At 45.8% G+C, this 12095-nt stretch overlaps 1 protein-coding gene across 1 annotated transcript; it reads left to right on the forward strand.

Annotated features, from left to right (window-relative positions):
- The first annotated feature begins 628 nt into the window (after positions 1 to 628).
- DEFB136 (defensin beta 136) lies at positions 629 to 1309 on the forward strand. Its single transcript, XM_045799385.1, has 2 exons — positions 629 to 683; positions 1137 to 1309. Exons 1-2 carry the CDS (start codon positions 629 to 631, stop codon positions 1307 to 1309), a joined length of 228 nt encoding a protein of 75 aa, XP_045655341.1.
- The last annotated feature ends 10786 nt before the right edge of the window (positions 1310 to 12095 follow it).

Genomic DNA, 12095 nt, shown 5'->3' on the forward strand with positions numbered 1-12095 from the left:
GAAGCCCCTCAGTGAATTTTTCTGGATGACAGGTTCCCTGCACCATCTGCCTCTAGCCAGGTGAAAAAATCTGCTACCCAAAGAGAAGGCTATCCCTTCTCTGCTATGTCTGAGCCCCTACCTAACTCTTGGGGCAGACCAACATTGGCACCTTGAGACCCTTTGTTTCTTGAAACACAGTGAACAAGTTCTTGTTCACATCCTTTCTGGTCTTAAACTAAGCCCCCTGTTTATAACATCACTTGTGTGGTCTCCTGTGTTCTCAGTGGGACTCCAAAAGAAAGGAGAAACAAAGTAGAAAGAAAGTAGACACTTTTCCTGCCACTTTTCTATCATACACGCAAAGTTATGGGGTAAATATTTGGGCCTGGGCATGAAGATGCCTGGTGTCTGCACCTGTTCAGCCTTGACTGAGTTCCTTCCTGTCCCAAGAGTTGTAGAAGCGGAAGTAGCACAGACAGGACCAGGGACACTTCTTCCTCTAACCCCGAAGAAGTCTGTCTCCCCTGGGTGCCCTTCCAAGTAGAATGAGGTCAGTGTCCAGCCCCACCCAGCCTTGTCCAGCTCTATAAAGGAATCTCCCAGGCAGCCAACCCCAGAAAGTTCCAGTTCTATGCCCTCTCAAGCGATGAGGCACTCCCTGTCTGGATTACTCTTTCTCCTGTTGATCTCACTGCCTTCAGGTAAGATGGTGGGCACAGGTCTGATCATGAAAGTGGGGGTCTTCTGAGGACACAGGCCCTTAAAATCCCTTATGGGCTTAAGACCAGCAGGGGGACACCCATAGCAGGTGGACCAGCAGGCTAGGGATGAGACGTGAGTTAATGGTCTTCAGCCCCTGCCCAACTCCTCGGTTGCCACATCCTGAGGGTCTACCCAAGCTTGAGAGAGAGGAGCCAATTTTCATGACACACCCATCATTGTTGAGCTACCCAAATTCCTATTTCCCTTAACCTCCTCTGATTAGCCTTAGATGTGGCAGCCCTCACTGAGAAAGGATAAGAGGTGAGAGAACAGGATGCAGATGGTCGATAGCAAAATCATGAGCCACCCACCAGGAAGAGAGGGCAGGTCTAGGATTTCTCCTAGCCCCCTAAAGCCTGATTTTTCTTTTCCATGTTTTTTTTTTCCTTCAGGGAATGGATTGTTTGGAAATGATGGAGTAGAAATTCGTACTTGCACCGCGCTTAAAGGCAGGTGCTTCTTCGGTTGCAGGGTGGGATGGAAATGGGTAGCGTTCTGTCACAACATATTGTCTTGTTGCACAAAAATGAAGAAAAATATCCCCCCTCAGGTCAAAGAGCCATGACCCTCACCTCGTGGGTCCAATTAAAAGGATATATGAATGGCTAAAAGGACAAAATCCCCACTCTGTGTGTAAAGATCATTGACAAGCCATGGGTAGCAAAGGAGGGGCAGATTCTCACCAACTTACTGGCAAAATTCCAGAGGTGTTTTGTGAAGGGGCACTGTGGCAAAATGCATCTCCTATTCTTTTTTCTGCCCTCCCATCCCCAATCACTAATTCTTATTTCGAGTTTAAATTGAGTTGATAGACACATGGCCACAGGCCCAAGGAGATGATGTATCACCACAGCTGACTCTGTGCCAGTCACACTTTTAAGGGGGTCACGTATATTAAATCACTTCACTCTCACCACAAAAGCTTTTTTGCTCCAATTCTGCAACTTTTCCAAAGTCACACAATCACTAAGAGTGAGTTAGTTGTGGGTTTGAGCCCAGACAGTCTTGATCCAGTGTCTTTACTGTCAATCTATACCACCTCCCAATTATGTGTGTAGGAATCGAGCTGGAAGTATTCATTGTAGTTTGTAGGGATTGTAGGTTGTGGTCCAACAAGGAGTCAAGAATCCAGCTAGATCCATGGAACAGCAGGCCCCTCAAAACTCTTCCAATGGCTTAAAGCTGTAATGCTCTTGGTGGTACATTGCATTCCTGACTCTACTCAGCGGCTCTGAAGTTTCAAGATCAAGGTTGCCCTAAGATTCCACACACCGACCATGCCCACACCGAAACTTCCAGCTGTCTGTGGGGCAGCGCTGTTCCAGCGGCTCTTCCTTGCTCTCCCTCCAGTGTCCCCGCCCAGGGGCTGATGCTGCAGAGCTTCATCAAGACCTTTGTCCTTAACTGCTCAGGAGAAAGGACAGCAGCTGAGTGTCAGGGTTTCCCTCCTCCAAGGACGTGTCTGAGGGAAACACAGCGGAATGTCTGCACTGGAATGCTAAGCAGGGCTTCATTCTTTCTGGAAGTCCTGCCTGTTCAGACTCACCCACTTTAATCTTCAACATTCCAACAAAAAAGAAAAACCAGAAATCTTCAGGAGTCCACAGGGCTGGCCTCCTCGGGCTTCTGTATTTTAGCGAGTCCTTTGGGTTACATCTAGAGAGGTTCTGTGGTGTTGGGCTACCTGTATTTGCTAACTAAACCCACCCCCTAACCAAAAGAAAAGGAGAGGTGGGTGCAAAAGCTCACAATGTAATATAAATGCAATGAAATTCACATAAAAGCAGGAAATACAAAAAGAAAACCAGGTGAAAGGAAAAGGCAAATATTCTTTCACCACATTTCAGAAGGGTCCACAACCCAGAATAATGGCTAAAGATCTCCACCCTTTTCTTGTGGTTCCCAAAACCATGATCATCCCAGCCTGAGGTGAGAGACTGCTTGAACTTGGACAATGGGATGCCAGCAGAGACACACGACACTGCCTTTGATGTTCTTCAGGGAAGCTTAGACGAGACTGGAACATTCAGTCATTCTTGCTGAAAACCCACATATGAAATAAACGAGCATACTGATTTATCACACATAAAAGCCATGTTGTACTCATCTCATGGCTCCACGGGTATAACCTTCAAGGGAGTGGCCACCTGCATTGTGGAAGCCAAAAATACTCATCTTTGCTCTCCACATCACAGGGCAGCCATGGGGAAGTCCATGACTTAGGCTTAGCAAATCAGATGTCTGTTCCCAGGCACTGAACTTGAGTAAACAATCCCACTACATCAGTGCCAGTGGGAAACTGGTTCATCCTAGCGCAGCAGACTGCTTCAGGACCCTGCTCCAGCACAGCCACCCTTCAGGGATCCTTTGTTTATGGCCATGTTCCCAGCCTTTTCTATAAGGCCCAGATATCTCTCTAGTGCATTCCCCTTAGGCTTAAAAATGTCCAGAGTTAATATACGTTACTGGAAATCAAGAAATCTGAAGGATGCGGAGAACTTTTGCTGGTATCTTATCATACAGTTGTTTTCACATTAAATAAGATAATGAACAGAATTACCCCAGCACACCTGACCCTGACCCTGAACGCTACCCATAACACTGTGAAGCCAGGACAGCAGTGGCAGTAGGAACCAAAACAGGTCTCCATCTACACACGCAAAGGGAGAGCAGAGCTCAGGAACAATCAGACCCTGCTCCCAACACCATCCCCTTACTCTAAAGTTCTTTTTCCAGAATCAAACTTGGAGGTTTAAAGTTTTGGCTATGTTTCGGGTCTAGGTCTGCCATAAAAATTACCACAAACTAGGTGGCTTAAAACACTAGACATTTGTTTTCTCACAGTTCTAGAGGCTAGAAGTCCAAAATCAAGGTATTGGCAGGGCCGTATTCCCTCTGAAGTTTCTAGAGAAAAATCCTTTTCTGTATCTTCCAAGTTCCTGGTGGTTATTGGCAATCCTTGGCTCTCTTTGGCTTAGCACAACATCACTTCAGTCTCTGTCTCTGTCTTCACACTTTCTTCTCCCTCATCTGTGTATGCCTGTGTATCTTTACATGACCCCTATGAAGATACCAGTCATTGGATTTAAAGCTGGCCCTGATCCAGGATGACATTATCTCAACTAATTACATCTACAAATTTGGAAATAAGACCACATTTCAAAGTTCCAAGTGGACAGAATTTGAGGGCAACACTGGTCAACCCAAAACAGGCTATCAAAAGGGTATTTGCATTTTCTTTGGGGCAGATAGAATCCCTTCTTTATTCACATCTTTTTACACACACACAATGAGGAGAGCTAAGCCCAGGAGAGGATTTGCAAATAAAATAATCTTTGCTATGAAAACCAACATTTTTCCCCTTACTGAACATTCCCCAGACTTCCCTTGGAGAAGACACAAAGAAGGATAAGGTGGTCCCTAACCTCAAATGCTCAGATTATTTGGAGAGATAGAAACCTAAGTAGTCATAACATGAGCTGACAGAGTGTAAGGTAATCCACGAAGTGACCTGCAGGCTTTCCTCTGGCACAAGAAGCTATTCCCCAGCTTTATCTGGGCATAACTGACAATTTAAAATTGAATATATTTCAGGTATACGACCCGATGATTTAATGAAACAAGCTAACGCACATATCTATCATGTCACACAGTTAGCGTGTGTGTGTGTGCGTGTGTGTGTGTGTGTGTGTGTGTGTGGTGAGAACACTTAAGATCCACCCTCTTGGCACATCTCAAGTGTACAATACTGTGCTGTTGACACACGAAGCTTTGAAGTCAAAGTGGAGGTGAGCTATAGGGCATATTGCAAATCTGGTATGCCTTATGTGGCATAGAGAAAATTCTAGAAAAACTAGTTCGGGCAGAGACAGCTAACCCAGCTGGAATGAAAGTAGAAAGTACATCAGCAATTCTGTGCTCCCACTTGGGCTATCTCTTCAGAAGTCACATATTTAAAAGGAAGGAAGGAAGGAAGGAAGGAAGGAAGGAAGGAAGGAAGGAAGGAAGGAAGGGGGGAGGGAGGGAAGGAGGGGGGAGGGAGGAGGGAGGGAGGGAGGAGGGAGGGAGGAAGGGAGGAGGGAGGGAGGGAGGGAGAAAGAAAGAAAGAAAGAAAGAAAGAGAGAGAGAGAGGGAGGGAAGAAAGAAAGAAAGAAAGAAAGAAAGAAAGAAAGAAAGAAAGAAAGAAGAAAGAAAGAGAAAGAGAGAAAGAAAGAAAGAAAGAAAGAAAGAAAGAAAGAAAGAAGAGAGAGAGAGAGAAGAAAGAGAGAGAGAGAGAAAGAAAGAAAGAAAAAGGAAGAGAAAGAAAGAAAGAAAGAAAGAAAGAAAGAAAGAAAGAAAGAAAGAAAGAAAGAAAGGGGTAATTATCTGTCAGATAATAATGACAGTAAAATCCCAGTCCCATGTGCTGAGTTGGCATCAAAGGGGTCCAGAGCTTGAGCCACAGCAACTCTTCCCAAAAGCCAGTTCCTGTACCCTTCTGTGCCCACGATGCACAAGTAGCTCCAACTCTGGAAGCCCAACTTGAGACTCGTCTTGCCAGCCCAGGCAGCAGAACTCTCTCTCCTTGGCCCTTATTCCCAGCTTAACTTAACCACCTTGAGTCTTCTCGTCTTTTCTCTCACCACCCAATTCCCAATTTTGCCATCTCAAGATCACCAAAACCACACTGGGAAAAAGCATTCTTGGTGCGGTGGCGAGAGGAGGTGAAAAAGGGGGAAGGGGGGGGAAAGGCTTGCATTAAACTTGCCTCCGTGAAGTCCTCCTGAGACCCGGTTCGCGCTCCCCACTGGGCCAAGAGCCTGAGAGTCATGGGCGGGGCCAGAGATGAGCAGTGCAGTTGTGGAGCCCGCGCCCTGCACGACAGAACCAGTCATGCTGCTGTCATCGCTCTACATCCACCATCACCGGGACTGTGCCAGACCCTAAGAGAGGACGAATTCCATTAGCAAGACTAGTCAGCCTCTCCCTCCTTGTGGGTGCTCGGAGTCCCAACAGAACAGCACAGGCGTCTTAAGTGTCCCCCGACGGCAGGGATCGCGTGTCTCCATCCTCCACGATAAAAGTCCGTTTATGCTGGGCACATGCGCAAACATCTAAGCAGACAGGAGTGCGTGAGCGCGACATGGCTGGGGGGTCACAAGCAGACACGTGGGGTTCAGGAAGGGCCTGTTGGAACGCACAGTCAGCCGCAGCAGTGCGGAGGCTCGTCCCCTGCCCTCTTTCCTGTTCAGAGCAACCACGGAGCAGCAGTGAGCGCCCCGGTCGGATCCAGGTGGGATCTCCTACCCACAAAATCCAGGTGGCAGCCTGTGCTGCCCAAGTCTTGTCCACGAGCCACCAGCAGAGAGGTTCTGACTCCCTAAGACAGGACGTTGTCTTGAATCAACCTGGTGGGATAAGAGTGCCTTCTACATTTGCTGGTAGTTTGATTTGGGCATGTGAGCAGTTTTTCCTTCAAATTACAAAACCTGCCAGCTCATCTTACAGAGCCCAGGCGTGGGCTTCCAAGGACAAGAGCAACTGAGCCATCACAGAGCTGCCAGGGGTAACAGTTCCTTAAGTCCCCCCCCCCCCCCGCCCCAAATGCTCAAGAGCTGTGTATGTCCCAAGCAGCACCAACCCTAGTGCGAAGTTACGGTACGCAGTGCTCATGACCACATGCCAAAGTGACAACATCTTGACTATTCCAGACCTCAGGTGGCTTCTGGCTTGTGTCTCCTTAACCCAGACCCCACTCAGGACCAGTGGGTGTAAGGGCAGTGATTGATCGCCAACCCTGGAGCGTCACACCTCTGGTCCCGTTCCCGCTGTGCTCTAGTTCATTTGAAAGCACAATATTCCAGGCCTGTGCTGGCCAGCAGAGAGAAACCAGGAGACTCATCTGAACTCTAAATTCCCAAATCCCACAAATGTGGCCTGAAGCCCAATTCACTTTCTGAGAGTCACATCACTGACTATAATGTGAATAAATAAATTTTTTGTCCACAAAAGCCACTTACTCTTTTTCTTGGATGCTGTCATTAATCTTTATCCTCCCAAAATGGATACTTGTGTCACTTTTTTTTTTTAATCTAAGGACACACCCTCACATTTATTCCACTTCGACTTTGTGTTATTAGATTTGGTCTCTCAAGCCGATCTGTTGAGCTCTTTTCAGGATTCAGACTCCGTTACCCTAGGACAAGTCAAGAAAGAGAGGGGCAGCACCATGGCCAAGCCCACCATCTCCCCCAGGAAGACAAGGGAGCTATAGGTCAGGCTTAGGGAACATCTGCACCCCCTGACTCCACTCCCGAGATCCTTGCCTTTGGTTGTGCGTGTAAGTTCAGGGCGATAATGAACAAGCTATGAGGCAGATGATGCTGGTATTTGGAATTTCACATCCTTTTCTTTGCTGCCAACTTCTTTCTCTTTCCTAGCCCACCTACTAACCCGCTCTAAGCAAAGCTCATCCCAAAGTGCCCAAGGCAAGTTAACTCCATAAAGAGAATCTGAACTTCAAGAGTTAGTGAACATTTTCTATCAAGGGCTCGGGAGCAAATTATTGAGTGACAGCTACTCAATTCTGTCCTTGCGTCATGAAAACAGGCATGTTTCAATAAAGTTTTAATTATAAAAATAAGTGGTGGGTAAGATTCGGCCCACAGGGCTCAGGTTTGCCGCCTCCTGCTCTATAGAACGTTTCAGCTGCCTTGGCCCACGGGGGAACTCTGGGCGAGTGCCACCCTAAATGCCAAGAGCCCACAGAAGCCTGGGTCAGGATGTCTGCCCTTACAATCTAGATGTGTTTATGAAAGATGAGTAAGTATACAGATGACAACATTCAGTGATATCCATTAATATCAGCACTGTTCTTTCATTCACTCCTCAAACATTTTTTGGGCAACTACTAGGCGTAGGCACATGCCCTAGTCTGTGGAGGATGTGGGGAGGAGAGAGCCCCAAACGCTGCCCTCGGCGAGCTCCTGCTCCAGCCAGCCACAAGGCTCCTGGGACGTCTCTTCCAGGACTATCAGAGGCAGGATGCACGTAGACCAACGGGTAAAAGACAAGAGTGGGAAGTGGGGTAGCCGAGTCAGCCCCGTACGCCTCCCTTCCTGACCCTCCCAATGTGACTTTGGAGAAGGTGCCCTTCTATAATCTCAGCTGCTTCTCCCTCTTTATGATAACAATACGATGCCAAAGGATTCTTCTGCGGCTTAAAGGACGCATTTGTAAAACACAGGGCCTGACGCATATTAGATGCTTAATAAATGACAGTTTTATTCATTCAAAAAAGCAATGTTCCTTACAAACACAACTCCTGACCATTCTATGCAATTCTGAGTTATGTGTATTTCTTTCAGGGCAAGAATGTAGCATCCCAGAATGCAAAAATTCATTCATTTCTTCTTTTTTTTTTTTGTATTCACTTATTCATCTAACAAATAGATAATTCATGGCTACTATGTGAACAGGCACCCAAAAAAAGGGTGGGGGTGGGGGGAAAGGTAATCTCTGTTCCCTTTGAATTTATAGCATAGTAGAAGTAATAAACCAAAAGTAAATAAATAAACAAATCAATAATCACAAAATGGCAATTGTTTTGAAGGAAAGGTGCCGGGATACGCTAATATCTATAGATATGTGTGTACATCTATACATACGTGTGTGTGTATATATAACATATATACACATATGTGTGCATATGTAATACACAGCCTATGGAACCACACCCAGATCAGGATATAGGATAATTCCATCACCCCCCAGAAGATTCCTTCATGCCCATTCTCAGTCAGTAACCCCACCAGAGGTAACCACCATTCTCAATTCTATTACCATCCATCAGTTTTGCCTGTGGTTGAACTTGAGGTCCAGAGAATCATACTACATGCAGTCTTACGAACCTAATTTCTTTCGTTCAACCTAAGGTTTGTGAAATTCATCCATTATGTTACATGTAACAGTAGTTCATTCTTTTTTATTATTGTGTATGTACCACAATTTATTTATCTATTCTCCTGCTGATGGGCATTTGGTTTGTTTCCAATTTTTGGTTAATACTGATTTCTTAGTAAAAACTGATAGTTTCCAAACTGGCTATACCAGTGTAATTCTCATCAGCAATGCGTGAGAGTTCGGTTGGCCCTTTATCTTCACAAACACTTAGCGTTGTCAGTCTTTCCAACTTCAACCATTCTGCTGGATATGTGGCGGTGTCTCATTTGCATGTAATTTGCATTTTTCTCATAAGCACGATATCCAGCATCTTTTCACTTGCTTGTTGGCCATCTGGAGAGCCTGTTCAAATCTTCTGCGAATTTTTCATTGGGCCGTTTGTTATTTTATTGTTGATTTGTAATTTGCATGTAATTTGCATTTTTCTCATAAGCACGATATCCAGCATCTTTTCACTTGCTTGTTGGCCATCTGGAGAGCCTGTTCAAATCTTCTGCGAATTTTTCATTAGGCCGTTTGTTATTTTATTGTTGATTTGTAGGACTTGGAATACATTTGAGTTTACAAATACATTGATGGTAATGAAATGATGATCAGTTTTAAAATCAAGCTTCCACAGGCGCCACTGGGTGGCCCAGTTGGTTAAGCATCCGACTCTTGATTTTGGCTCTGGTCGTGATCTCAGGGTCATAAGATCAAGCCTGGAGTTGGGCTCCTCGGGGGGCATGGAGCCTGCTTCAGATTCTTTCTCTCTCTCTCTGCCTTTCCCTTTCCCTCTGCCCCTCCCTACTTGTGTTCTCTCTCTCTCAAAAAAAAAAAATATATATATATATATTATTATTATTCCTAGTAATAATTAATAATAAATAAAATCAAGCTTCCACAGTCCTAGTGACATAATGAAGCCATAAGCCTATCACTAAGTTAGTGACAGAGCCCAAACAAGAACGTGGGTCTCTTGACAGCCATCCCACAGCTTTCCTACTCTCCAACACCCTGTAATGTGTGCACACTCACACTTGACATGAGGAAGAGGAGAGGGCAGGTGAAAACAAGTAAGTGCCATAAAATGCTATTATATTGCTTCTCTTTCAAAACAGTGAACCGCTTTGTTGTGACCCTGTGCCACATCCTGGAGGATGGGCCTTAGCCCTTATTATGTCTCATAATTATTCAATAAATAAATAACCTTGGCCTTTCATAGAGACCGAGTTTAAATAGATTACAGGGCGGAAAGAAATCAATCCATACAAAGGCAAAACAGCTTTCATTTAAAATCCACTCGATCCTCCTGTTTCTGTGTGTCAGACATTAAAAGCCAGCTCTTCGGTCCCTTTGCGCCCTGTTTCTTGGGGCAGACGCGGCCCGAAGCACCTCCTATGGATACCGCTCTGTCCCGCCACCAGATGGCAGGCTCCGTCGACTTTACTCCTCTGCAGCCTTCCAACTGCGCAGTCTCAGTGCCCGGCTGTGTCTGCTCCAAAGTCGCGCTTGATCATCAGTTACTTGCTCTCATTGGAATTGCTCATGGTCAGAGCACTGCCAGGCACAGAGTCAATATTCAATAAAAAAACAAAGTACATTAATAAAGGCAGAGCCCTCTCTGTGCTGTGATTTCTCCACAACACTGTCCATTTTCCAGACTACTCTGTAATCTGCATTACAGAGCATGAGAGTTTACAGAAGTAAGGCTGTAGCCTTAGCTGCACAGCAAGTGAAAGTCAGAGGCCACATAAAAATTCAAGCCCAGGACCACAGCAATGAGGGTCCTAACCCTGGATGGGAGGAGGGGTCCCAGAGCTGGGTGAGGCTATACCAAAGGGACCCTCCTGCCCTGCTGGGACTGACCCAAGGAAGGCAGCCCCACCCGTGGGGCCAGTAGGGCAGCGGACGGGAGGACTGCTGCTCAAGGCAGCTCATTATCTGAAAATACATACACATCAACATCTGGATCTGGAAAGGCCCTCAGAAATTATCTAAAGATGAGAAAACTGACGCCCAAGAGGGGAAGGGACTTGCCCAAAATCCCACTACTGGAGAGGCCAGAAACCAGATCCTCATGCTCCACACCACGTGTATTTAGGGAAGGGAGACAGCCAAAACGGTGGGCCACACTGAAATTTTTTTAAATCTTTTTCAACCTCTCTATTTTGCAAAATCGAGACAAGCCAACCTGTGTAGGACCAGAAAGAAAAAAAAAGGACCAAAATTAAATGCAATCTGATGATGGTACAAAAGGGACTTAAGGCATTAAATAGCTTCTAAGAGCCTTTGGAAGCTCTCAGATCTATCTCCCCTTCACTTATCGACACTGCATGAAGCAGAACCAATACGTGAGAATGACAGTGGGGGAGGGAACCCCGAGAGTTTCAGAGGCTAGTGGTTACAGTTCCTGTTCTCACCACCAGAGGGCGCGGCCGGCCTATTTTTCCCCGCTTCAGCCGGTGGCGAAATTGCCCACCGCTCTCCCACCGTGTGGCTCTTCCCAGGGCCAAGATGACCACTCTTGCCACTTTTTATTTTATAGGAGGCAATTTTCAACAGCCTTTGGAAGAGTGAAACAGAAACCTGGAAAAATATGAATTTGGATGTAAATCTCACGTCATACCGCAGATGAAACTGTACATAGTTTGGGGGTGGAGGAGAGGAAGAGAAACATATTTATCCCAGTTTTTGTAAAGGAAATCAATTCCTGACTGTTTCAGAGATGAAAACATTAGAAAAGATAAGTTGTTGAGATGTATCAATTGGAGGTGAAGGATTTTTTTTTAAGAATTTATTTATTTATTTGAGAGAGAAAGCCTGACAGCCCAGGAGACCAGGGGTGTGGGGGAGGGGCAGAGGGAGAGGGAGAAGCAAACTCCCTGCTGAGCAGGGAGCCCCAAGCGGGGCTCCATCCCAGGACCGGGAGACCATGACCTGAGCTGAAGGTAGATACTCTACAGGACTGAGCCACCCAGGCGCCCCCTGGGGTTTTTTAAATCGTACACAAAATGTATATAAAAGGGAAAAAACTAGTTTAGAAAACAAGGGGCAGGTAAAACAAATACAATGGCAAGTCTGTGAATTGAACAGCCCTGAAAAGTTACAGACGTGAATGTAACTTAGTAGGCGATGTGTGACTTACTAGCAGAATGATATTAGGAAAAGTGTTCAACTTCCGTGACTCATCTGTCAATGGAAAAATAATAATCACACAAGAGGCCAGAGATCAGGCGATGTGGTTGGCACCATGTCCAACACAACACCTGAGTCAAGAGATGTTGGGTACATCTGAATCTATTAGTTAATAATAAGAGTCAAATACAGGAATCAGGTCTATATCCAGATTCTATTTGACAAGAGGTCAGAAGAGACATGTTCCAAGGTACATGGTGAGTGTTTTCTTTCATAACACTTCTAATCGCCAA

This window comes from Ursus americanus, chromosome 13, assembly GCF_024610735.1.
Source record: "Ursus americanus isolate L20-20 chromosome 13, mUrsAme1.1.p, whole genome shotgun sequence".
Lineage (NCBI taxonomy): Eukaryota > Metazoa > Chordata > Mammalia > Carnivora > Ursidae > Ursus > Ursus americanus.

Bases quoted from the DNA above. Each gene is read 5' to 3' on its own strand.
- DEFB136 (XM_045799385.1), top strand. From the start codon at position 629: ATGAGGCACTCCCTGTCTGGATTACTCTTTCTCCTGTTGATCTCACTG. The intron at 684-1,136 runs GTAAGATGGTGG...TTTTTCCTTCAG, and splicing joins GTTGATCTCACTGCCTTCAG to GGAATGGATTGTTTGGAAAT.